The sequence below is a fragment of the Crinia signifera genome, chromosome 3, assembly GCF_055691185.1.
Source record: "Crinia signifera chromosome 3, ASM5569118v1, whole genome shotgun sequence".
In the NCBI taxonomy this organism is placed as follows: domain Eukaryota; kingdom Metazoa; phylum Chordata; class Amphibia; order Anura; family Myobatrachidae; genus Crinia; species Crinia signifera.
Genome location: NC_139219.1, coordinates 242116189 through 242141034, shown reverse-complemented (window position 1 = coordinate 242141034; position 24846 = coordinate 242116189). Strand labels below are relative to the sequence as shown.

The window sequence follows — 24846 nt, the reverse complement described above, 5'->3', positions numbered from 1 at the left end:
AGGCTATAGTGTAAAAAAATAGAAAAATAAAATAAAAAACCAGCGTGGGGTCCCCCCCACAGCCGTAACCAGCACCAGGCTGAAACAGCCGGGCCGGAAATAAAAAATCAGTGAACCCGACAAATAGGGGTTCCCCGATTTTTAACAACCAGCCCCAGGCTCCAGGCCTGGGGCTGGTTCCCAAAATACGGGGGACAAAATGACTAGGGGTCCCCCGTATTTTAAGAACCAGCCCCAGGCCAAACCAGCCAGCAGGGTAATGCCACAGCCGGGGGGAGACTTTTTATACAAGTCCCCCCGGCCAAAGCATTAACCCTCTGACCAGTCAGCCTGGCCAGGGGCCCTAAACATTTTGTTTAGTCTTTCACCTTGACCCTCACTGAGATCCTACAGACTGGCCTGGGTTAGATCTCCCATGGCACAATGTTATCAAGCTTTGCATAGTTGAGTTACAATGCCATGTTCCCTGCAACACCTACTTGACCACCTGTCATATTATTAATTATTGGCTACAATAACATTTCTGGGATTATATATATTAATCAACAAATCAATAATCCTCAGGTAATATACAGTAATTATTTACTGGCTGTTACACACTGTCAGCAGAATTATTATCTTGCTTCCTTATGAGCCTTCTCCCCACACTGTGTATTTCCTGGTTGCCTTTATTTTCAGTTAGCTTATTGGAAATTGAACTGTCCCCCATGCAGGTACACATAGATAATAAAGCAGACAATATGAATACCATGAATTAAAAATAAAAAATGCGAAAAACAAATAGGAACCTTTATTAATGAACATTTGTGGGACATCCCATGCCCCGTTTTCGCTGCTGTGGGGCATGCATAGGCACGGTGCGCATTCGCACAGCATCTATTCACGGACAACAGGGGGGGACTCCCAACTGCCCCCCCCCCCCCCCCTGCTGCGGTACACTGTAGAGCGGTCGGCGTGAATGTCCACAAATACCAGGAAGTTCCCGTGGTAACCCGGAGCTGGGAGATATGGAAAAGGACTGGAGGAGACATGGGAGATCCCTCCCTAATACACCTATTGTGTGGGGCCAAGTCTTGACTCCTGCATGCATCTAGAAAGGGGACAGGTCCTCGACAAAACGTGGGATGGCTTTTTGGAAATGTTGTGATTGCGATCATGAGCCATGCTGCCAGCCCCTCAGTCTCCTATGAATAGATTATGTACGCATAGGCACTGCATCTATTTACTGCTTCTCTGCTAAGCCTCCCACCTACCCACTGCAGAACAATGAAGCACACGGATGAGACAGTGGTACGGTTACAAAAGAAGTCAGTCTACCATCTACCAAATCTGGACAGTTGGGAGGAATGTATTTGATGGCTCCTTTAATTGTACGGAATGACATTAAAAAACATTTACACCGATAATGCATCTTTATTCAACATGGCATATTCATTTAATATAACTGATTCCCCAGTTTACTGTTAGACATATTAGCCATGAGGAACAATGTTTTGACAAAACCTTGTGGCTCCCAGATTTCCCTTCCTTCCCCTTTTCTATTTGTAGACAATTATGTAAGAACCTCAGTGGACATGTGGTCCATATACAGCACATCTGTTATTCCAGAGTAGCAGGTGTCTGTCACGCTGTCAAGGAGACAGCAAATTGTAATCGCAAATCCTATTTATGATGTTTAGCCCCCACAGCGACGCAGAAATAAGCCGGGTCCCTGACATCAGAGGGGAGCGGGTCGGAGCGGTGGCACATCATTGGGGGGCGGGGGGAGTACTGACCCGGAATTAACCCTTCTTTTAACCCGGGTTGGAAAGCCGGGTAGCTGGACCCAGAAAATGTGAAAAGGCCCTTTCAGAGACCCAGGTCAACCCGAGTAATTTTTGCAATGTTAAAGAGGTATCATCTGCTTCATTCGTTAATATTTAATGATATCATTATAATCAATAATATAAGTATATTAGGACAAAATAGGGACTGTCGGTTTTGTTTTGTGATTTTGTTTCTCTATTTAATGCCTATATATGTAAACCAAGTGCTACCGAGGGAAAGCCATATGTATTCAGACTAATGGCCTGACTCATAGTTATACTCATTTTAGGAGTGGGGCTGCAGTGCTGATCACAGAGTGTGTGGGGGAACTGCATAGCATATATAAACATACATGTTATATACAGTAGTACTGTACAGTATGTGCTGGCTGGTTTCCCCAGGGATCAGCAGCACTTTGTGCATAAGGTGAAGAGCGGCCATGGGCTTTTGTGCCCAGTCTGGGACTGGAAAATCATCTGTGGTTAATTTAAAAGTAGAGTGTGGTATTGTTCTTTACAGTGGAACTACAGGTCCCTGCAATCCTGCCACAGCATTTTGGTACTTGTAGAACAACAAGTACCAGCATTCTTGGACATTAGCACCTGCTGGTTTCTGTAGTCCCATTGTGAAGAGAATATATAAAAAATGGCAGTACTCAAATGCTGTCTGGTGTTGTAGTCCCTTAATTAAAATATAATAATAATAATACAAGGCCACCCAATAGTATGCCTCCATTGTTACTGACCTCCATTGCAAACTGCTGACACCTAGCAACACCATAGGTTCTGCCAATAAATATCAATGATTAAAGTTCGGTACTTGTTTCCTAGCACGGCGCCCATTGCATACCATTGCATACTGTATTTAGCGGTGTGCTATGCGATCTTCCCGTTAAATTAACAGGAGTGGTTGTACAATGATGGGGTGGTATTGACAATGGTGTTTACAATGTTAAATGCACCCCCATTGTCAACACCACCCCCACTATCAACACCAACCCGAAGCGTGGCGAGCGGTACGCGTCCTTGGACCTTTTCATACCCCCACTATACACATCAGCGTGGAGTTGACTTTAGATAGTGTGGCGAGCGCAGCGAGCCACCGAGCCCGAAGCCTGGTGAGCGTAGCGAGCCCCGCGAGGGGACAAAGCATGGAATACATGTAAAGTAATCCGTGTCCCCTCGCGGGGCTCACTGCACTCGGCACGCTTCGGGCTCGGTGGCTCGGTGCGCTCGCGACACTATCTAAAACCACACCGACGTGGATAGTGGGGGTATGCAAAGGTCGGAGGACGTGTACCGACGCCCCCTCGTGAGCTGGCTGCGCTCGCCACGCTTCGGTTTGGCGTTGATAGTGGGGGTGGTGTTCATAATGAGGGTGCATTTAACATTGTAAGCATCCATCAGGGTGCTTGTACAATTAAAAATTGAATCGCATTACATGCCGCTATATTGCATGCGATGCGATAAGATGCACTGATCAAAATCGGGGGCGCCATGCTAGAAAACAAGTGCCTAAAGTTCCAATAGATTCACTGAAATAGTGCTGAGCCTGTAACCAAACAAGTATAACCCTAGAAAAGACACCAACCATCAGGAAGGCGGAACCCCTGCTGTAACCTGACTTCACTTTTCTATAGAATGTGGCCACAAACAACAGGAAGTCAAAATGTCTCACACAGAGCCACACAAACAGAAGACAGCATTGCGTTGTTCACTTCTGGTTTCGGCTTGCGTTCCATGGGCAAGCCAATACGTTCCAGTAGCCTGAAAACCAGCTTGGTTGTTTTAAAAGGACTAAAATAGATACCAGGAAACTCCTCAGATATTACATAGTTACATAGTTACATAGTAGGTAAGGCTAAAAAAAGACTTGCGTCCATCTAGTTCAACCTAGGTTGTAAACAGACTTGTAAAGACAGATTATATTTTTTATTTGTACCCATGGATGTTATTAACATAGGCGAATCTTGGGGGTGGTTCGGGGGTTCACCGGACCACCCATTAACCCATTTTGTAGCTGAGGGATAGGGCTTTCCAACGAGCCCAGCCCCGTGTCTCTAGCCCCCTGGGAACCGGAGATACGGCCAGGCAAAGCTGGAACGTTTTCCCTATAGGATAACTGTTAGGATCCATAGAGTCCCCGCCAACCCTAACTCCGTTGCCTCCGGATAGAATTGACGGACACGTGCAAGGGCTAAGACTTCACCTATAATAGCCGCGTTCGACAGAGCCCGTTAGTCAGGCTCCGCCCCCGATGCCACCAGGTCTTACTTGTGACAACGCGCCCGTCAAGGCCAACGGAGGACAAGGGGAACTACTAACTACAACCACAGGCGAGGACTCACTAGACTAGGAGATGATAGAACTTGCCACTTAAAGGCACTGGGAGTAACAATACTCAAATGATGGTATAAGAACAATAACAGATGTACAGGAGTAACAATACTCAAAAGATGGTACTTAACACTAAATGGCATACAGGAGTAACAATACTCAAGGATGGTATGAAAATAATACTAGAATGAACAGGAACAAATGAGATGAGGATAACCCCCACTTATCTGAGAGAGGTAGATACGGAACGGGAAGGGTTAATCCTCAGCAGCAACGCAGGAACAGATACTGGAATGCTGGAAGCAGGACAGGAGCCAAGACCACCAGGAACCAGGGAACCGGGAGCACTCTGACCAAGCAAGGAAGAACTATCACCGGCGTCAGAGAGTGGTGCCCGGGAGTTTGAATAGGGTGCCAAAAAGGCGTCCCCCGCAGCTGCTGCAAATCAGCTGCAGACTGTCCCCGCCTTCCCGCGGCCGCCTGGCGTCCCCCGCCGCCTAGGCAACCGTTGCGGCAGGGGAGGAAGGAGTTGTGAGAACACCGCTGAGTGCGCGTCAACGTCCGGCGGAAGTGCGGGGCTGATGACGCGGCGGCGTCCCGGCTGCCTAGCAACAGCCGGGGCGCTTGGAGTCAGAAGTGCCGGAGCAGCGCTACTTGCACCCGCATCCGGCGGAAGCACAGAGGGAATGACGCGACGGCGTCCTGGCCACCTAGCAACAGCCGGGGCGCGTCGCCCACGGATTACCGGAGCCGCGCAACCAGAGCTGCTCCTAACAGTACCCCCCCTTGAGGAGGGGTCACCGAACCCTCAGAACCGGGTTTGGACGGAAACCTCTTAAAGAATTCAGCCTTTAACCTGGGCGCGTGAAGAAACTTATCCAGCACCCACGACCTTTCTTCGTCCCCAAAGCCCTTCCAATGGACCAGAAACTTAAGTTTCCCCCGGACCACTTTGGAATCCAAGACACGTTCAACAATAAATTCCTTGTGTCCCTGAACAATAAGGGGCTTGCGACTTTGGAGGGGCAAGGAGCGAGAATTAATTGAAACAGGTTTGAGAAGGGAACAATGAAAGACGCTATTAATTCTTAAAGACCTGGGTAGCCATAGCCTGAACGCCACCGGATTGATTTGTTCGGTAATCAGGAAGGGCCCGATAAACTTGGGTCCCAACTTGGGACATCTTTGACGAAGTTTGACATGTCGAGTTGACAGCCAGACTCTTTGTCCAACTTGGAAAGAACACGGTCTTCGGTGTCTGTCAAAAAATATCTTGGAACGTGCTGCGGACTGTCTAAGGGCGAGATGCACCTTCTTCCAAGCCCTTTGAAGGAGAGCAACTGCAGAGGAAGAAGACCAAGAAGTATCCATGGGGACATCAAAAGCATTACACTTGGGATGAAATCCGAAATTGCACAAAAAAGGAGACTTCTTGGATGCCACATGATAGGCGTTGTTATAGGCGAACTCAGCCAAGGGTAACAGCTACGCCCAATTGCTCTGGCATTTGGACACGAAACAACGTAAATATTGTTCCAACGCCTGGTTTACTCTCTCGGTCTGCCCATTGGACTGTGGGTGATACCCTGAGGAGAGATTGAGTTGTATCCCCAACATAGAGCAAAACCGTCTCCAAAATCGTAGCCACAAACTGTGTACCCCTATCAGAGACAATATTGTCAGGGAGGCCATGCAGCCGGAAGATGTGTGTCACAAACAACTGAGCTAATTCCCTGGCTGAGGGAAGCTTGCGCAAAGGGACAAAGTGTGCCATTTTACTGAAACGGTCCACCGTGACCCAGATGGTGGTATAATGAGAAGAAGACGGAAGATCCACAATGAAGTCCATAGCCATATGAGACCATGGCCTTTTTGGAATGGACAATGGCAGAAGTTGACCCACAGGCGAGAGTAGCGAAGACTTATGTCTGGCACAAGTCTGACAAGAAGAAATAAAACGAGAGACATCCTGTTTCATGGCAGGCCACCAAACTGCACGGGACAAATGTTCAAGGGTCTTGGTTATGCCAGGATGTCCGGCGAGTCTGCTAGTATGGAAGTCCTTGATGACCAGTTCTCGTAGTTCATTGGGAACAAAAAGACGACCCTGTGGAGTGTTCTGGGGAGCCAAGGATTGAGAGTCGATGACACGGGACGCCAAGTCCTGGGCTACAGCGGCATGGATGATGGAAGACGGGAGAATGGGGGTTTCGCTGGAATTAGAAGTAAGACTGGTTAAAAAACTCTGGGAAAGAGCGTCAGCCTTAATGTTTTTGGGACCGGGTCTGAAGGTGATGAGAAAACGAAACCTGGTAAAAAACAATGCCCATCGTGCCTGGCGTGGGTTAAGTCTTTTGGCTGACTCGATATAGGCAAGGTTTTTATGATCCGTGATCACCGTGATGACATGTTTTGCACCTTCTAACCAATGGCGCCACTCTTCGAACGCCCACTTTATAGCCAGCAACTCCCGGTTCCCCACATCATAATTCCTCTCGGCCGAGGAAAACTTGCGGGAGAAGTAGGCACAAGGATGAATTTTCTGATCGAAACTATTCTTTTGAGAAAGAACAGCTCCGGCCCCTATATCCGAGGTATCCACTTCAACAATAAATGGGAAACTGGGATCCGGATGATGCAAAATGGGAGCAGAACAAAAGGCCCTTTTTAATAATTCAAAGGATTCGATAGCCCGTGGAGACCAATGACCGGGATCAGCATCCTTGCGGGTAAGCTCAACGATGGGAGCAACAATCTGAGAAAAAGACCGAATAAATTTACGATAATAATTCGCAAAGCCCAGAAATCTTTGGACTGCTTTAAGGTTGGTAGGACGAGCCCAAGATAGGATAGCCTGAACTTTACATGGATCCATAGAAAAACCCTTGGGTGAGATGATGTACCCTAAAAAAGAGATCTGACAGACTTCAAATTCACACTTATCTAATTTAGCGTACAATTGGTTCTCTCGTAGTTTTTGGAGGACCATACAAACATGTCGGTGATGTTCGGAAAGACTCTTAGAGAAAATTAAAATGTCGTCCAGGTACACCACTGTGAAAGTTCCTAAGAATGGCCGAAGCACCTCATTGATGAAATCTTGGAAGACCGCAGGCGCGTTGGCCAGTCCAAACGGCATCACCAGGTATTCATAGTGGCCAGAATGGGTATTAAACGCGGTCTTCCACTCATCACCCTGGCGAATTCTGATGAGGTTATATGCACCTCTTAAATTGATTTTTGAAAAGATGACTGCTTCACGAATCTGATCAAATAAGACTGAAATGAGAGGTAATGGATAAGAATTCTTGATAGTTATTTTGTTAAGAGCTCGAAAGTCAATACACGGGCGAAGTGACCCGTCCTTTTTTTCTACAAAGAAAAAACCTGCGCCTACCGGTGACTTAGAGGGACGAATAAACCCTTTCTCAAGACTTTCTTTGATATAACTGTCCATAGCCTGGGATTCAGGAACCGATAAGGCATAAAGCCTCCCTTTGGGCAGCCGGGAGTCAGGAATCAGGTCAATGGCACAGTCAAAAGCGCGGTGAGGGGGCAAAGTATCAGCTTCTTTTTTCGAGAGTACATCGGCAAACTCCCTATAGGGAGGAGGCAAGGAAGAGACGACCGAGTGTATGGCCCGGAGAGGAAGCATGAGACATTTGTCAGCACAAGATGAGCCCCACCACGTAATCTCCCCTGTCTCCCAGTCAATATTGGGATTATGTTTCTTTAACCATGGTAAACCCAGTACGAGAGGAGCCCATGGACAATGAAAAATGAAAAAAGAGATCTCTTCCGAATGAAGAGCTCCCACCGACAAATGAATACCAGGAGTGCATGAAGAGATGCTGCCGTTGGAGAGCGGAAGGCCGTCTAACCCACAGACCGACACGGTATTAACTAAGGGTACGGGCTTGAGCCCCAAAGCGTGAACCAGTCCAATGTCTATAAAGTTGCCAGCCGCCCCGCAATCCACAAAGGCAGAGACCTCTGATGATGTTTTACCACTAGAGACAACGGCCTGTAATAAGATCGAGTTGAGGGGAGAAAGACTAGATAGGCCCAAATGAACCCCCCCGAATTCATCTAGGCCCGGTCTTTTACTGGTTTCAAAGGACAAGCTACTGCCCGGTGACCCTGACCTCCACAGTAGAGACACAAACCCCGGGTCCTCCTACGGTTTTTTTCTGCGGTGGATAAATGAGTAGCTCCTATTTGCATGGGTTCTTCATCTAAATTCTCCAGGGCAACCCCATGCGACTGTGAGGGCAGCACCCCTGAGTCCCTCTCTCTCTGGCGTTTGCAAAAACGCCGGTCTACCTTGATGGCCAATAGTATGACCTCATCAAGGGATGTGGGAGTGGGGTAATGCACTAGGGCGTCCTTAAGACCCTCTGACAACCCTATTCTGAACTGGCTATGGAGAGCTGGGTCATTCCACCCGGAATCAATAGCCCATCTCCGAAACTGGGTGCAATATGCCTCCGCAGTTCCTATACCCTGCCGAAGGGCCCGAAGATTAGCTTCGGCGGAGGCAGCCCGGTCTGGGTCATCATATAGTACCCCTATAGCAGAGAAGAAAGAATCCCCAGACGTGAGGGCCAAGTCTCCTGAAGGGAGCCCAAAAGCCCAGGACTGGGGATCACCCTGGAGAAGAGAGACGATAATCCCCACCTTTTGAATCTCCGTACCTGAGGATATCGGCCGGAGTTTTAAAAACAATTTGCAAGCCTCCCTAAAATAAAAAACTGGGAGCGATCCCCAGAAAAACGGTCAGGAAGGTTTATTTTAGGTTCAGGGTTTCTAGCAGGAGATAAGCCCCTATGCACCCGTTCCTCCTGTATATTAACCCTGAGGGTAAGCTCCTGGAGCTTCTGGGTGAGTGTATGCATCTGCCCTGCAAGTGCGTGGCCTGCGGCCTGTTGAGCAGGATCCATGATAAAGGAACGAATCCCCAAAAATAAGCACTAAGCTGCCTTTTCTTTTTTAGGCCGGTGATAATGTTAGGATCCGTAGAGTCCCCGCCAACCCTAACTCCGTTGCCTCCGGATAGAATTGACGGACACGTGCAAGGGCTAAGACTTCACCTATAATAGCCGCGTTCGACAGAGCCCGTTAGTCAGGCTCCGCCCCCGATGCCACCAGGTCTTACTTGTGACAACGCGCCTGTCAAGGCCAACGGAGAACAAGGGGAACTACTAACTACAACCACAGGCGAGGACTCACTAGACTAGGAGATGATAGAACTTGCCACTTAAAGGCACTGGGAGTAACAATACTCAAATGATGGTATAAGAACAATAACAGATGTACAGGAGTAACAATACTCAAAAGATGGTACTTAACACTAAATGGCATACAGGAGTAACAATACTCAAGGATGGTATGAAAATAATACTAGAATGAACAAGAACAAATGAGATGAGGATAACCCCCACTTATCTGAGAGAGGTAGATACGGAACGGGAAGGGTTAATCCTCAGCAGCAACGCAGGAACAGATACTGGAATGCTGGAAGCAGGACAGGAGCCAAGACCACCAGGAACCAGGGAACCGGGAGCACTCTGACCAAGCAAGGAAGAACTATCACCGGCGTTAGAGAGTGGTGCCCGGGAGTTTAAATAGGGCGCCAAAAAGGCGTCCCCCGCAGCTGCTGCAAATCAGCTGCAGACTGTCCCCGCCTTCCCGCGGCCGCCTGGCGTCCCCCGCCGCCTAGGCAACCGTTGCGGCAGGGGAGGAAGGAGTTGTGAGAACACCGCTGAGTGCACGTCAATGTCTGGCGGAAGTGCGGGGCTGATGAAGCGGCGGCGTCCCGGCTGCCTAGCAACAGCCGGGGCGCTTGGAGTCAGAAGTGCCGGAGCAGCGCTACTTGCCCCCGCATCCGGCGGAAGCACAGAGGGAATGACGCGACGGCGTCCTGGCCACCTAGCAACAGCCGGGGCGCGTCGCCCACGGATTACCGGAGCCGCGCAACCAGAGCTGCTCCTAACAATAACATGGGACCCGCTAATGCCGACCCCACCCAGTTCAACGGCTGCCAGTTCCCCCTTCGGCATCACTGAAGCTCGAGGTTGATCTCAGTCGAACCCAAATCGCTGGGCCTTCAATCTTATACCAGGCTGGATCCATATGGATTAATTGGTTACAGGGATATTGAGGTTAAACCGTTTTTTTTTCATTTCTTAAATGTAATTTCATGACTGTTTATGTTCTTTGAGGGCAGATTTCTCCGGTACCAAACAGCCCAGTTTCACAGGACCAAAATCATTCGAAGCCAACTCAAAAGTTCTCATGTTCTACTGGTCTCATGTAAATGGATCAGTTGGTTCCGAAGATAGGCCAAGCGTTACACTCTGACTATTTGGATTACAAATAAGAAGTTTATCCACTTGGACCAACTCTCCCTCTCCCAGAATTCCCAATTGTTGGACATCTGTACACTGGACATTAGAAGGGACACCATCACCTGCTACTCACTGGAACCTTCCTTCAATAAGGACTGAACCTTTACATCCACACAAAAACAGGATCAGGTATGAAAGCTTCCAGTCAGGTTTATGGACACCCGCCATTCCAGTTTCTACAAGTACCAAAGTGGGAGATTGTGATTCCTCAAATCGGGAGACTAACAATAGGAACAAGTGAGATATTCTGTGTCTATATGCATTTATGTTCAAGTATCCATGTAATCCTAATTTGGGGGTAAACCATGTTTTAAAATCATCATATCCAATTGTTTTCTAAGTATTCTCATTGTTATATTTGCTAGAATAAAAGATTTTTATTGGTCAAACCTATTTTTATGTAGCGCTCCACCACCTTCTGTTTTTTCATTCTGGTTCTGAAGATATAGCTGGTTGGTTAAAGGGGGGTAGGGAGAGGGGAGTGGTTGTCTCTCCCCCTCACACCAGAAAACTAGGCTGGTGTATAAGGGGTCAGCCTGGGAATGTCCCTGCATGATCCTGGGACCATATTCCCGGGTAAATCCCTGCATTTTCTGTAAAGGGGTATTATTTCAAACAGCCGTGACCTGCAGTGCTCTAAATACAGCTGGGCAGCCCCCTGCTCTCTGCCCAGCTGTCGATGACTGTCACCCCTGCAGCTTCTGCTCCAATTCTTTTCCCTGCTTTCACCTCAGCCCACCCCTCCTTTAATCATGTGGTGCCGGCGCCCGGCGTGCTCCCCGACGTCACGCACAACAAAAGCGCGCACAATATTTCAAATGTCCACTCGCCTAGAGGGGACACCAGGAGGGGAGTGGGAGCGTGCTCTGCACTGCGCTCTGCTCCTCTCCCCATAGAAGCAGCTGCACCGCTCTCCATCTCTCCCTGCAGCAGCAGCGAAGGCTCATATAAAAATTTACAGTAAGTGGCACTTTTGGGGGCATTGCTTAAGGGACGTTACAAGTGGCGGTATGTGGGGGCATTACGCATAATGTGTGACTTAATGTGTAAGGGGCATTACGGTGTGCAGCATCATGTGTAAGGGGCATTATGTGTGCAGCATCATGTGTAAGGGACATTATGTGTGCGGCATCATGTGTAATGGGTACTATGGTGCGCAGCATCATGTGTAATGGGTACTATGGTGTGCGGCATCATGTGTAATGGGTACTATGGTGTGCGGCATCATGTGTAATGGGTACTATAGTGTGCAGCATTATGTGTAATGGGTACTATGGTGCCATCAAGCAAGAACCCCCTAGCAATGAGCACGTAGGTAAGCAGCACTTATGTGGCAAATATGTAATGGGCATTACGGTTTGTTATATAGTATGTAATGGGCATCATGATGTGTGGCACAATGTGTAATGGGCATTATGGTGTGTGGCCTTATGTTTATTGGCATTATGGCGTGTGGCTTTATGTGTAATGGGTATTACGGAGTTGCTAAAATGTGCAATGGGCATTACTGTGTATGGTCTAAAGTGTAATACCACACCCCTTTTTGTGATGCCACGCCTCCTTCCCATGAGGCCATGCCCCTTTTTGACGCGCGGCTACGCCGCGCAAAGGTCCCCCCTGCTGTTATGTCTAGATCTGGGACCACCCATTACCATAATTCTACATTTGCCTATGGTTATTAACCAATAAGTGTTTGTCCAACCTTATTTTGAATGTATTTATTATGTCTGCCGACACCACCTCTCCAGGAAGAGAGTTCCAAAGTTTGACTGCTCTGACCGTAAAGAATTATTTTCTTCTATCTGAACAAAATCTTTTTTCTTCTAATCTATACTCATGCCCTCGCGTCCTAGATTCCTTTCTTGTTGAAAAAAGGGTGTTTGCCAGTTCCTTATATTGGCCCCTGATATATGTGTACATGTTGAGCATGTCCCCCCTTAAATGTCTTATTTCTAATGTAAATAATCCAAAATTGCTTAATCTCTCCTCGTAGCCTAAATTCTCCATTCCCCTTATAAACTTTGTTGCTCGTCTCTGGATTTTTTCCAATTCTATGACGTCCTTTTTATAGTGTGGGGCCCAGAATTGTACTCCATATTCGAGGTGAGGTCTCACCAATGCTTTATACAGTGGCATAATTACCCTTGAGTCCCTAGGTTCAATGCCCCTTTTAATGCATGCTAAAATTTTGTTGGCCTTTTTTGTTGCTACATTACAATGGGCACTACACCCCAGTTTGCTGTCTGTCACGCTAGCAGTGGCACCAGCTGGAGTGTAACGGAGGCTAGGTGCCTTGATGTAAGGTTTTTGCATAAACGACAGAAGGGAGTGATGCAATTGGATAAAAGAAAACCAGTTTTAATAAAGATACTGTAATACAGGCGATAAATAGTGGCACAAAGGTAATACTGAAGATATGCGATGACCAAAGTCAATGATACTGTAGGAGCAGCAGTCAGTCAGGCTTAGTGTAGTTTTTAGTACATATTTTGAGGTCATCAATAAAGATGGTTAAATCAAGAAAATTAACAGAAGATGGACTGATGGTGTATGTCAATTCTATATTTTGATCATTGTTATTTAGTTACACACAGAAGTCATTTAGGGTGTCTGGACCTCCCCTCCAGACGAACAGGAGGTCATCGATGTATCTGACCCATAGCACCAGGCTGGCATTCCAAGGGTGGTTGGACCAAATCTGCTCATCCTCCCACCTTGCCATGAACAGATTAGCATAGCTTGGTGCCAGCTATGGAAAGGAGGAATAGTGGGAGACTGGAAAGAGGAGGAATAGTGAGAGATAGGAGAGAGGAGGAATAGTGAGAGATAGGAGAGAGGAGGAATAGTGAGAGATAGGAAAGGAGGAATAGTGGGATAGAGGAGGAATAGTGGGAGATGGGAGAGGAGGAATAGTGGTAGACTGGAGAAATAGTGGGAGAGAGGTGGAATAGTAGGAGACGGGAGAGGAGGAATAGTGAGAGATAGGAAAGGAGAAATAGTGGGAGACTGGTGGAATAGTGGGAGACTGGAGAAATAGTGGGAGAGAGGTGGAATAGTGGGAGATGGGAGAGGAGGAATAGTGGGAGACTGGAGAAATAGTGGGAGAGAGGTGGAATAGTGGGAGACGGGAGAGGAGGAATAGTGAGAGATAGGAAAGGAGAAATAGTGGTAGACTGGTGGAATAGTGGGAGACTGGAGAAATAGTGGGAGAGAGGTGGAATAGTGGGAGATGGGAGAGGAGGAATAGTGGGAGACTGGAGAAATAGTGGGAGAGAGGTGGAATAGTGGGAGACGGGAGAGGAGGAATAGTGAGAGATAGGAAAGGAGGAATAGTGGGAGACTGGAGAAATAGTGGGAGAGAGACGGGAGACGGGAGAGAGGTGGAAGACGGGAGAGGAGGAATAGGTATATGGGCTGTAGGACACATGGTTTGCCAGCACCCTCAGTCACCACTATTGCTACCCCTATGGCTTGCTGTTGCCCAGTGAAAAATTGCAGACAGCGCCAGCTGATAACCATATCAGCACTATAATCTAAATACACTGCTGAGCATCCTGTGGTGCCAAGGCCACTGTCTCTGATGCTGCACCCTCTGCAGGTGATTGCCACATGCAGGCTCCCTATTATAGCATGGAAAAAGGGGCTGCATAGACTGGCTGCTGCCGGGACCAGATACAATTTTGTGGGGGCCACAGGCAATTAAGCACCCCCCCCCCATAAAATTGACTCACTATGTCCTCGCATAATAGTAATAATTACACAGACACAAATGTGACAGGCATCTTTTCTGGTGTACATTGGGGCAGGGATGGTGATCTCTGGGCATCTAGGTGACATCTTGCAGTGCCATATCTCCCAACAAGACCCTCTCCAGGAGGGACACGATGCTCTGTTGCTCTTATTTATGATTACCATCACCTGTGTTGAAGCACCTTCCTTATCAATTAACCTGTTAAACACAGGTGATGGTGATCATACATTTAAAGTGACGTCCAGGAACAGAGCATTGTGTCCCTCCTGGAGAAGGTCATGTTGGGAGGTATGCAGTGCCAGGGTACTTGCTGGACTACTCCCATCACAGCTGCTGTCATTTCAGTGGGCAGGGGAGGGCAAACAAGTGTGTGCGCGCGCACACACACACACACACACACACACAGTGACAAATAGAACACACTGTACATTTCCAGGAACCAGCGGATTACCTGTCATGCCCTTAACTGAAACCTATATAACGCTGGACTGGAGCTTCACAGGAAGGACAACGTGCAGGATCCTGGGCAGGGAGAGTGTAGAGTCCCCAGCCCAGGCATACCAGTCGAGTGCCGAGCACATCAATCACCATCATCAGCTCTCTCTCTCTCTACTTACAGCAATCCGGCTCTGGCTGCTGCTGCCGGAGCTCAGTTCTGAGAGCTGACCTGGCACCTGACTGCAGTCGCTGATCTCTGGGGCTAGCTGGGGTCCCTGGATCCTGCGGGGCCTACAACGGTTGACATTGTTAAGAATCCCAGGATGGGATTCCTAAGTAATGTCCAGGGGTGTGGGCCCTTTCATTGCCACGGGCCTCGATGCACCGCTGGTATTTCCGCCCCTGACCTGAAGTAACCAATCGGGTTTCAGTATGTTTAATTGTTTAGGGTACAAATGGACATCTAGATTCAGTATGCCCCACACTTCTGAAGAAGGACGACTCATCTGAAATGCATTAAGTGAGGCGCATATTATTTGACTTGTTTGCTGGACTGCTACCCCCCCTGCCTGGACTATTGGGAGACTGAGGATACCGGTGCCCGGAGTTCCCTGAATACAACATCTAGAGCCAAGGATGGATGGGAGAAGTTTTCTTGCAGCAGCTTTGCTATTTTATCTACCGATATTGTGAGTTCCCTGTATAGAATAAAATTCTTTGTTATACTTGGATACTACACTATGATCCTTTTTTTGATATACCCTTAAATTCAATCCTATCATTAATGTGGGAAAAAGGGTATATCATTTGTGTTGTTCTAGGTACTGGGTGAACCGGGAAACAAACTCCTGTACCATGAAAGTTATGTACAATTTCATATGAATATTCAGTTAGCGCAACCAGAGCTGCTCCTAACAATAACATGGGACCCGCTAATGCCGACCCCACCCAGTTCAACGGCTGCCAGTTCCCCCTTCGGCATCACTGAAGCTCGAGGTTGATCTCAGTCGAACCCAAATCGCTGGGCCTTCAATCTTATACCAGGCTGGATCCATATGGATTAATTGGTTACAGGGATATTGAGGTTAAACCGTTTTTTTTTCATTTCTTAAATGTAATTTCATGACTGTTTATGTTCTTTGAGGGCAGATTTCTCCGGTACCAAACAGCCCAGTTTCACAGGACCAAAATCATTCGAAGCCAACTCAAAAGTTCTCATGTTCTACTGGTCTCATGTAAATGGATCAGTTGGTTCCGAAGATAGGCCAAGCGTTACACTCTGACTATTTGGATTACAAATAAGAAGTTTATCCACTTGGACCAACTCTCCCTCTCCCAGAATTCCCAATTGTTGGACATCTGTACACTGGACATTAGAAGGGACACCATCACCTGCTACTCACTGGAACCTTCCTTCAATAAGGACTGAACCTTTACATCCACACAAAAACAGGATCAGGTATGAAAGCTTCCAGTCAGGTTTATGGACACCCGCCATTCCAGTTTCTACAAGTACCAAAGTGGGAGATTGTGATTCCTCAAATCGGGAGACTAACAATAGGAACAAGTGAGATATTCTGTGTCTATATGCATTTATGTTCAAGTATCCATGTAATCCTAATTTGGGGGTAAACCATGTTTTAAAATCATCATATCCAATTGTTTTCTAAGTATTCTCATTGTTATATTTGCTAGAATAAAAGATTTTTATTGGTCAAACCTATTTTTATGTAGCGCTCCACCACCTTCTGTTTTTTCATTCTGGTTCTGAAGATATAGCTGGTTGGTTAAAGGGGGGTAGGGAGAGGGGAGTGGTTGTCTCTCCCCCTCACACCAGAAAACTAGGCTGGTGTATAAGGGGTCAGCCTGGGAATGTCCCTGCATGATCCTGGGACCATATTCCCGGGTAAATCCCTGCATTTTCTGTAAAGGGGTATTATTTCAAACAGCCGTGACCTGCAGTGCTCTAAATACAGCTGGGCAGCCCCCTGCTCTCTGCCCAGCTGTCGATGACTGTCACCCCTGCAGCTTCTGCTCCAATTCTTTTCCCTGCTTTCACCTCAGCCCACCCCTCCTTTAATCATGTGGTGCCGGCGCCCGGCGTGCTCCCCGACGTCACGCACAACAAAAGCGCGCACAATATTTCAAATGTCCACTCGCCTAGAGGGGACACCAGGAGGGGAGTGGGAGCGTGCTCTGCACTGCGCTCTGCTCCTCTCCCCATAGAAGCAGCTGCACCGCTCTCCATCTCTCCCTGCAGCAGCAGCGAAGGCTCATATAAAAATTTACAGTAAGTGGCACTTTTGGGGGCATTGCTTAAGGGACGTTACAAGTGGCGGTATGTGGGGGCATTACGCATAATGTGTGACTTAATGTGTAAGGGGCATTACGGTGTGCAGCATCATGTGTAAGGGGCATTATGTGTGCAGCATCATGTGTAAGGGACATTATGTGTGCGGCATCATGTGTAATGGGTACTATGGTGCGCAGCATCATGTGTAATGGGTACTATGGTGTGCGGCATCATGTGTAATGGGTACTATGGTGTGCGGCATCATGTGTAATGGGTACTATAGTGTGCAGCATTATGTGTAATGGGTACTATGGTGCCATCAAGCAAGAACCCCCTAGCAATGAGCACGTAGGTAAGCAGCACTTATGTGGCAAATATGTAATGGGCATTACGGTTTGTTATATAGTATGTAATGGGCATCATGATGTGTGGCACAATGTGTAATGGGCATTATGGTGTGTGGCCTTATGTTTATTGGCATTATGGCGTGTGGCTTTATGTGTAATGGGTATTACGGAGTTGCTAAAATGTGCAATGGGCATTACTGTGTATGGTCTAAAGTGTAATACCACACCCCTTTTTGTGATGCCACGCCTCCTTCCCATGAGGCCATGCCCCTTTTTGACGCGCGGCTACGCCGCGCAAAGGTCCCCCCTGCTGTTATGTCTAGATCTGGGACCACCCATTACCATAATTCTACATTTGCCTATGGTTATTAACCAATAAGTGTTTGTCCAACCTTATTTTGAATGTATTTATTATGTCTGCCGACACCACCTCTCCAGGAAGAGAGTTCCAAAGTTTGACTGCTCTGACCGTAAAGAATTATTTTCTTCTATCTGAACAAAATCTTTTTTCTTCTAATCTATACTCATGCCCTCGCGTCCTAGATTCCTTTCTTGTTGAAAAAAGGGTGTTTGCCAGTTCCTTATATTGGCCCCTGATATATGTGTACATGTTGAGCATGTCCCCCCTTAAATGTCTTATTTCTAATGTAAATAATCCAAAATTGCTTAATCTCTCCTCGTAGCCTAAATTCTCCATTCCCCTTATAAACTTTGTTGCTCGTCTCTGGATTTTTTCCAATTCTATGACGTCCTTTTTATAGTGTGGGGCCCAGAATTGTACTCCATATTCGAGGTGAGGTCTCACCAATGCTTTATACAGTGGCATAATTACCCTTGAGTCCCTAGGTTCAATGCCCCTTTTAATGCATGCTAAAATTTTGTTGGCCTTTTTTGTTGCTACATTACAATGGGCACTACACCCCAGTTTGCTGTCTGTCACGCTAGCAGTGGCACCAGCTGGAGTGTAACGGAGGCTAGGTGCCTTGATGTAAGGTTTTTGCATAAACGACAGAAGGGAGTGATGCAATTGGATAAAAGAAAACCAGTTTTAATAAAGATACTGTAATACAGGCGATAAATAGTGGCACAAAGGTAATACTGAAGATATGCGATGACCAAAGTCAATGATACTGTAGGAGCAGCAGTCAGTCAGGCTTAGTGTAGTTTTTAGTACATATTTTGAGGTCATCAATAAAGATGGTTAAATCAAGAAAATTAACAGAAGATGGACTGATGGTGTATGTCAATTCTATATTTTGATCATTGTTATTTAGTTACACACAGAAGTCATTTAGGGTGTCTGGACCTCCCCTCCAGACGAACAGGAGGTCATCGATGTATCTGACCCATAGCACCAGGCTGGCATTCCAAGGGTGGTTGGACCAAATCTGCTCATCCTCCCACCTTGCCATGAACAGATTAGCATAGCTTGGTGCCAGCTATGGAAAGGAGGAATAGTGGGAGACTGGAAAGAGGAGGAATAGTGAGAGATAGGAGAGAGGAGGAATAGTGAGAGATAGGAGAGAGGAGGAATAGTGAGAGATAGGAAAGGAGGAATAGTGGGATAGAGGAGGAATAGTGGGAGATGGGAGAGGAGGAATAGTGGTAGACTGGAGAAATAGTGGGAGAGAGGTGGAATAGTAGGAGACGGGAGAGGAGGAATAGTGAGAGATAGGAAAGGAGAAATAGTGGGAGACTGGTGGAATAGTGGGAGACTGGAGAAATAGTGGGAGAGAGGTGGAATAGTGGGAGATGGGAGAGGAGGAATAGTGGGAGACTGGAGAAATAGTGGGAGAGAGGTGGAATAGTGGGAGACGGGAGAGGAGGAATAGTGAGAGATAGGAAAGGAGAAATAGTGGTAGACTGGTGGAATAGTGGGAGACTGGAGAAATAGTGGGAGAGAGGTGGAATAGTGGGAGATGGGAGAGGAGGAATAGTGGGAGACTGGAGAAATAGTGGGAGAGAGGTGGAATAGTGGGAGACGGGAGAGGAGGAATAGTGAGAGATAGGAAAGGAGGAATAGTGGGAGACTGGAGAAATAGTGGGAGAGAGACGGGAGACGGGAGAGAGGTGGAAGACGGGAGAGGAGGAATAGGTATATGGGCTGTAGGACACATGGTTTGCCAGCACCCTCAGTCACCACTATTGCTACCCCTATGGCTTGCTGTTGCCCAGTGAAAAATTGCAGACAGCGCCAGCTGATAACCATATCAGCACTATAATCTAAATACACTGCTGAGCATCCTGTGGTGCCAAGGCCACTGTCTCTGATGCTGCACCCTCTGCAGGTGATTGCCACATGCAGGCTCCCTATTATAGCATGGAAAAAGGGGCTGCATAGACTGGCTGCTGCCGGGACCAGATACAATTTTGTGGGGGCCACAGGCAATTAAGCACCCCCCCCCCATAAAATTGACTCACTATGTCCTCGCATAATAGTAATAATTACACAGACACAAATGTGACAGGCATCTTTTCTGGTGTACATTGGGGCAGGGATGGTGATCTCTGGGCATCTAGGTGACATCTTGCAGTGCCATATCTCCCAACAAGACCCTCTCCAGGAGGGACACGATGCTCTGTTGCTCTTATTTATGATTACCATCACCTGTGTTGAAGCACCTTCCTTATCAATTAACCTGTTAAACACAGGTGATGGTGATCATACATTTAAAGTGACGTCCAGGAACAGAGCATTGTGTCCCTCCTGGAGAAGGTCATGTTGGGAGGTATGCAGTGCCAGGGTACTTGCTGGACTACTCCCATCACAGCTGCTGTCATTTCAGTGGGCAGGGGAGGGCAAACAAGTGTGTGCGCGCGCACACACACACACACACACACACACACACACAGTGACAAATAGAACACACTGTACATTTCCAGGAACCAGCGGATTACCTGTCATGCCCTTAACTGAAACCTATATAACGCTGGACTGGAGCTTCACAGGAAGGACAACGTGCAGGATCCTGGGCAGGGAGAGTGTAGAGTCCCCAGCCCAGGCATACCAGTCGAGTGCCGAGCACATCAATCACCATCATCAGCTCTCTCTCTCTCTACTTACAGCAATCCGGCTCTGGCTGCTGCTGCCGGAGCTCAGTTCTGAGAGCTGACCTGGCACCTGACTGCAGTCGCTGATCTCTGGGGCTAGCTGGGGTCCCTGGATCCTGCGGGGCCTACAACGGTTGACATTGTTAAGAATCCCAGGATGGGATTCCTAAGTAATGTCCAGGGGTGTGGGCCCTTTCATTGCCACGGGCCTCGATGCACCGCTGGTATTTCCGCCCCTGACCTGAAGTAACCAATCGGGTTTCAGTATGTTTAATTGTTTAGGGTACAAATGGACATCTAGATTCAGTATGCCCCACACTTCTGAAGAAGGACGACTCATCTGAAATGCATTAAGTGAGGCGCATATTATTTGACTTGTTTGCTGGACTGCTACCCCCCCTGCCTGGACTATTGGGAGACTGAGGATACCGGTGCCCGGAGTTCCCTGAATACAACATCTAGAGCCAAGGATGGATGGGAGAAGTTTTCTTGCAGCAGCTTTGCTATTTTATCTACCGATATTGTGAGTTCCCTGTATAGAATAAAATTCTTTGTTATACTTGGATACTACACTATGATCCTTTTTTTGATATACCCTTAAATTCAATCCTATCATTAATGTGGGAAAAAGGGTATATCATTTGGGTACTTATGTAGTAACTGGGCTGCCGATTTTTTGATTGTATGCCTTAAGTTAAGGCATACAATCAGATGCGATGCGATGCGATATCGCATCGCATCGCATCCGATATCGCATCCGATATCGGATGCGATGACCCGATTTTTCCATAGGAATCAATGTTAAAATGATTCCTATGGAAAAATGGGTCCTTTTCATACCCCTACTATCCAAGTGGGCATGGAGTTGGATATAAACCTGTGGCGAGCGTAGCGAGCCACCGAGCCCGAAGCGTGGCGAGCGAAGCCACAGGTTTATATCCAACTCCATGCCCACTTGGATAGTAGGGGTATGAAAAGGACCCATTTTTCCCATTGAATTCCATGTTAAAATGGACTCAGTCCATTTTAACATTGATTCCTATGGAAAAATCGGGTCATCGCATCGCATCGCATCGCATCGAATCGCATGGTCGCATGCGATGCGATGCGATCTCCCGATCCGACCCGATTTAGAAATCGGCAGCCCAGTTACTACATAAGTACCCTCATTTGTGTTGTTCTAGGTACTGGGTGAACCGGGAAACAAACTCCTGTACCATGAAAGTTATGTACAATTTCATATGAATATTCAGTTAGCGCTAAGTGGTGTCACCGATCTTTTTCCCACTTGTCATGTGATGTTTTTAGTGTTCTCATTGACAGGACACTTGGTGTGCACCATAAGCTGCAAAACTGTCTGATTATCTGCGCTAGTCCTGGTATAACACCTATTTGTCACCTCTTTTATTTGGCATTATGTGCTTTTTGGGGCCTAGTTTTTCAAACTGCCATCCTGTCTGCCGCTGCAGTGCCACCTCGGTGCAACCTACTGGCCTAAAAACAATTGGGAGGTGTGAGGTATTCAGGATAGGCTGGAAATGAGTGACAATTAATGTTATTGAGGTTAATAATAGCGTAGGAACAAAACAAAACAAAACAAAAAAAAAATTATGCAATTTTAGTGCTTTTTATGTTGTTTGATTTTAAATACAGATCCAAAACACCAGGGGTTCTCAAAAATGTTTATTCTAGGACCCCATCAGACAATAAAAAAGTTATTACAGGACCCCAGCAAGTTACCACAGAATGGCCGCCACATGTGTGGTCAGTGAAGTACTCGCTATTGTGACAAAAAGTGGCCGATGCATATCCCTAGTGTGTATCCATAAGAGCCACATAGCTGGTCACACTGGCTGGGCCCCGCACTGCTTTGCCTTGGTAGGAGATTTGAGCCCTGTAATTCCCCATATGAAGCTGGCATTATGTTCACAGTGTGGGGCTGCAGACTGCCCCCATCTCCAGTCCCATGGCATTTCAGTCCGTGTATGTCAGTGTATATAATAGGTGTACACAGCGCTGTGTATGTATGTCAGTATATAATAGGTGTACACAGCGCTGTGTATGTATGTCAGTACGGATGGTATAATGGTTAGCATTACTGCCTAACAGCACTGAGGTCATGGGTTCGATTCCTACCATGGCTCTAACTGTGCAGAGTTTGTATATTCTCCCCGTACTTGCGTGGGTTACCTGCAGGTACTCCGGTTTCCTCCCACAATCCAAAAATATACGCGTAGGCTAATGTGGTAGGGAATATAGATTGTAAGCTCCACTGGGGCAGGGACTGATGTGAATGTTCAAATATTCTCTGTAAAGTGCTGCGGAATATGTGTGAGCTGTAGTGTATAATCGGTGTACACAGCTTTGTGTATATATGTCAGTATATATAAGACAGAGCGAGGGCCGCATAGGCTGGAGGGAATATAAGAGCCTGTGAATTTGATGTCCATAAGCAAGAGCAGATATAGCAGCTGTGTGTAGCCCTATGGAAATAGCAGTGAGTGGCAGTTAGTTCTGGCCAATCAGGTGAGGTTATATCAGTAGGCAAGAGACAGGAAGTGAGCCTCTTTGAAGCTGGATCCCCACCCTCCCTACCCTTTTTCTCTGTGCTACCTGGCATCAAGCCGTTTCACCAAATTTGGTACTCTATTTCCATAGCTATAGTTAACAATCGGCGAGAAGGCGCTCTCGACCAGCAAACAGGTGGGGTGTCAGGTGGTCTCTGTGCGGTATTGCCCCCCCCCTTTGCCAAGAAGGCGGGCGAGTCCCCAGCTCCGGCTGGGGGCGTTGGTCCTTCATGGAAGGCCACGTCATGCAATAGAAGGGGGCGGTATGTCCGTCACAGCGCAGGCTGTACCCACAAGAAGGGGTGTGGCCATTGGGGGCGCTAAGGTCGCTACCATGGCGACACCCGGGAGTGGGCTGGTCTCAAGCGCTTTCTTTGCCATCCCTTATACAAATAGGGGTCATACCAATTAAATAAACAACTATAACCTTTTAACCTTACGCAGTTGGTGTCAGTGTCGTTATTTGTAGATAAGGTGTTTGTGTCAATTATTTTTAGGCATAAGTGTTAAGTAATGGTATGAATAGCAACAACATAATTCAATAGGCGCCTTATAGGTGTACAAAGCGCTGTGTGTATGTATGTCAGTATATATTAGGTGTACACAGCTCTTTGTATGTATGTCAGTTTATAAAAGGTGTACACAGCGCTCTGTATGTATGTCAGTGTATATAATAGGTGTACACAGTGCTATGTATGTATGTCAGTATATAAAAGGAGTACACAGCGCTGTGTATGTATGTCAGTATATAAAAGGTGTAGACAGTGCTGTGTATGTATGTCAGTATATAAAAGAAGTACACTGCGCTGTGTATGTATGTCAGCATATAATAGGTGTACACAGCGCTGTGTATGTATGTCAGTGTATATAATAGGTGTACACAGCTCTGTGTATGTATGTCAGTGTATATAATAGGTGTACACAGCGCTGTGTATGTATGGCAGTGTATGTAATAGGTGTACACAGCGCTGTGTATGTATGGCAGTGTATATAATAGGTGTACACAGCGCTGTGTATGTATGTCAGTGTATATAATAGGTGTACACAGCGCTATGTATGTATGTTAGTGTATATAATAGATGTACACAGTGCTGTGTGTCAGTATATAATAGGTGTACACAGCCCTGTGTATGTATGTCAGTGCACACAGCGCTGTGTATGTATGTCAGTGTATATAATAGGTGTACACAGCGCTGTGTATGTATATCAGTGTACACAGCACTGTGTATGTATATCAGTGTACACAGCGCTGTGTATGCATATCAGTGTACACAGCACTGTGTATGTATATAAAGGCTCAGATACACCACGGACAGTTACCGGTAACAATACATAAATCAGTAAAGAATGATCACATGTGACCTGGCTCAGTAACGCACTAACCCTTTCTCCCATTAGGATCCTGTATACGGCAGAGTGAGGCCGGGACCAAGCAGCCAGAAGCTGTATACACCTCCCAGGTTCTGCGAGTGATCTTCTCCATCCAGACGCATCCGGGAAACCTAAAATACAGAGCACAGAATAATGTGACTTCCTGCAGAATATAATACACAGAATCCCCCAGATTTCTCTATCATTATCCTGCTCCCCAATAGTACTGGGGGCCCCTATGTTCCAGCATCATTCATATAACGCACAATGCTTTTACTGGATCATCAACACCACATCTGTTACCTATGTAATATTCATGTTAGTGTAATTAGTATCTGAGGATCCGTGGGATGGGAATCAATGCACCCCCACATTGTACCCCAGATTCTTTCATGTTCCTCCCTATGTGTGATACAAGCTATGTGCAAAACTTATTTTATGGCAGAGGTGGGCAACGGGCGGCCCGCGGGCCGGATGCG

The 24846-nt window shown here is 47.0% G+C and overlaps 1 protein-coding gene across 1 annotated transcript in view; it reads right to left on the bottom strand.

The window, feature by feature from the left end:
* TNFSF10 (TNF superfamily member 10) overlaps positions 1 to 24492 on the bottom strand; it is a 59694-nt gene extending 35202 nt beyond the window's left edge. Inside the window, exon 1 of the mRNA XM_083177746.1 lies at positions 24380 to 24492. Within this exon, the coding sequence (XP_083033872.1) occupies positions 24380 to 24391 (12 nt within the window). The 5' untranslated portion in view covers positions 24392 to 24492. The remainder of the gene's footprint in view (positions 1 to 24379) is intronic.
* Between the last annotated feature and the right edge of the window lie 354 nt (positions 24493 to 24846).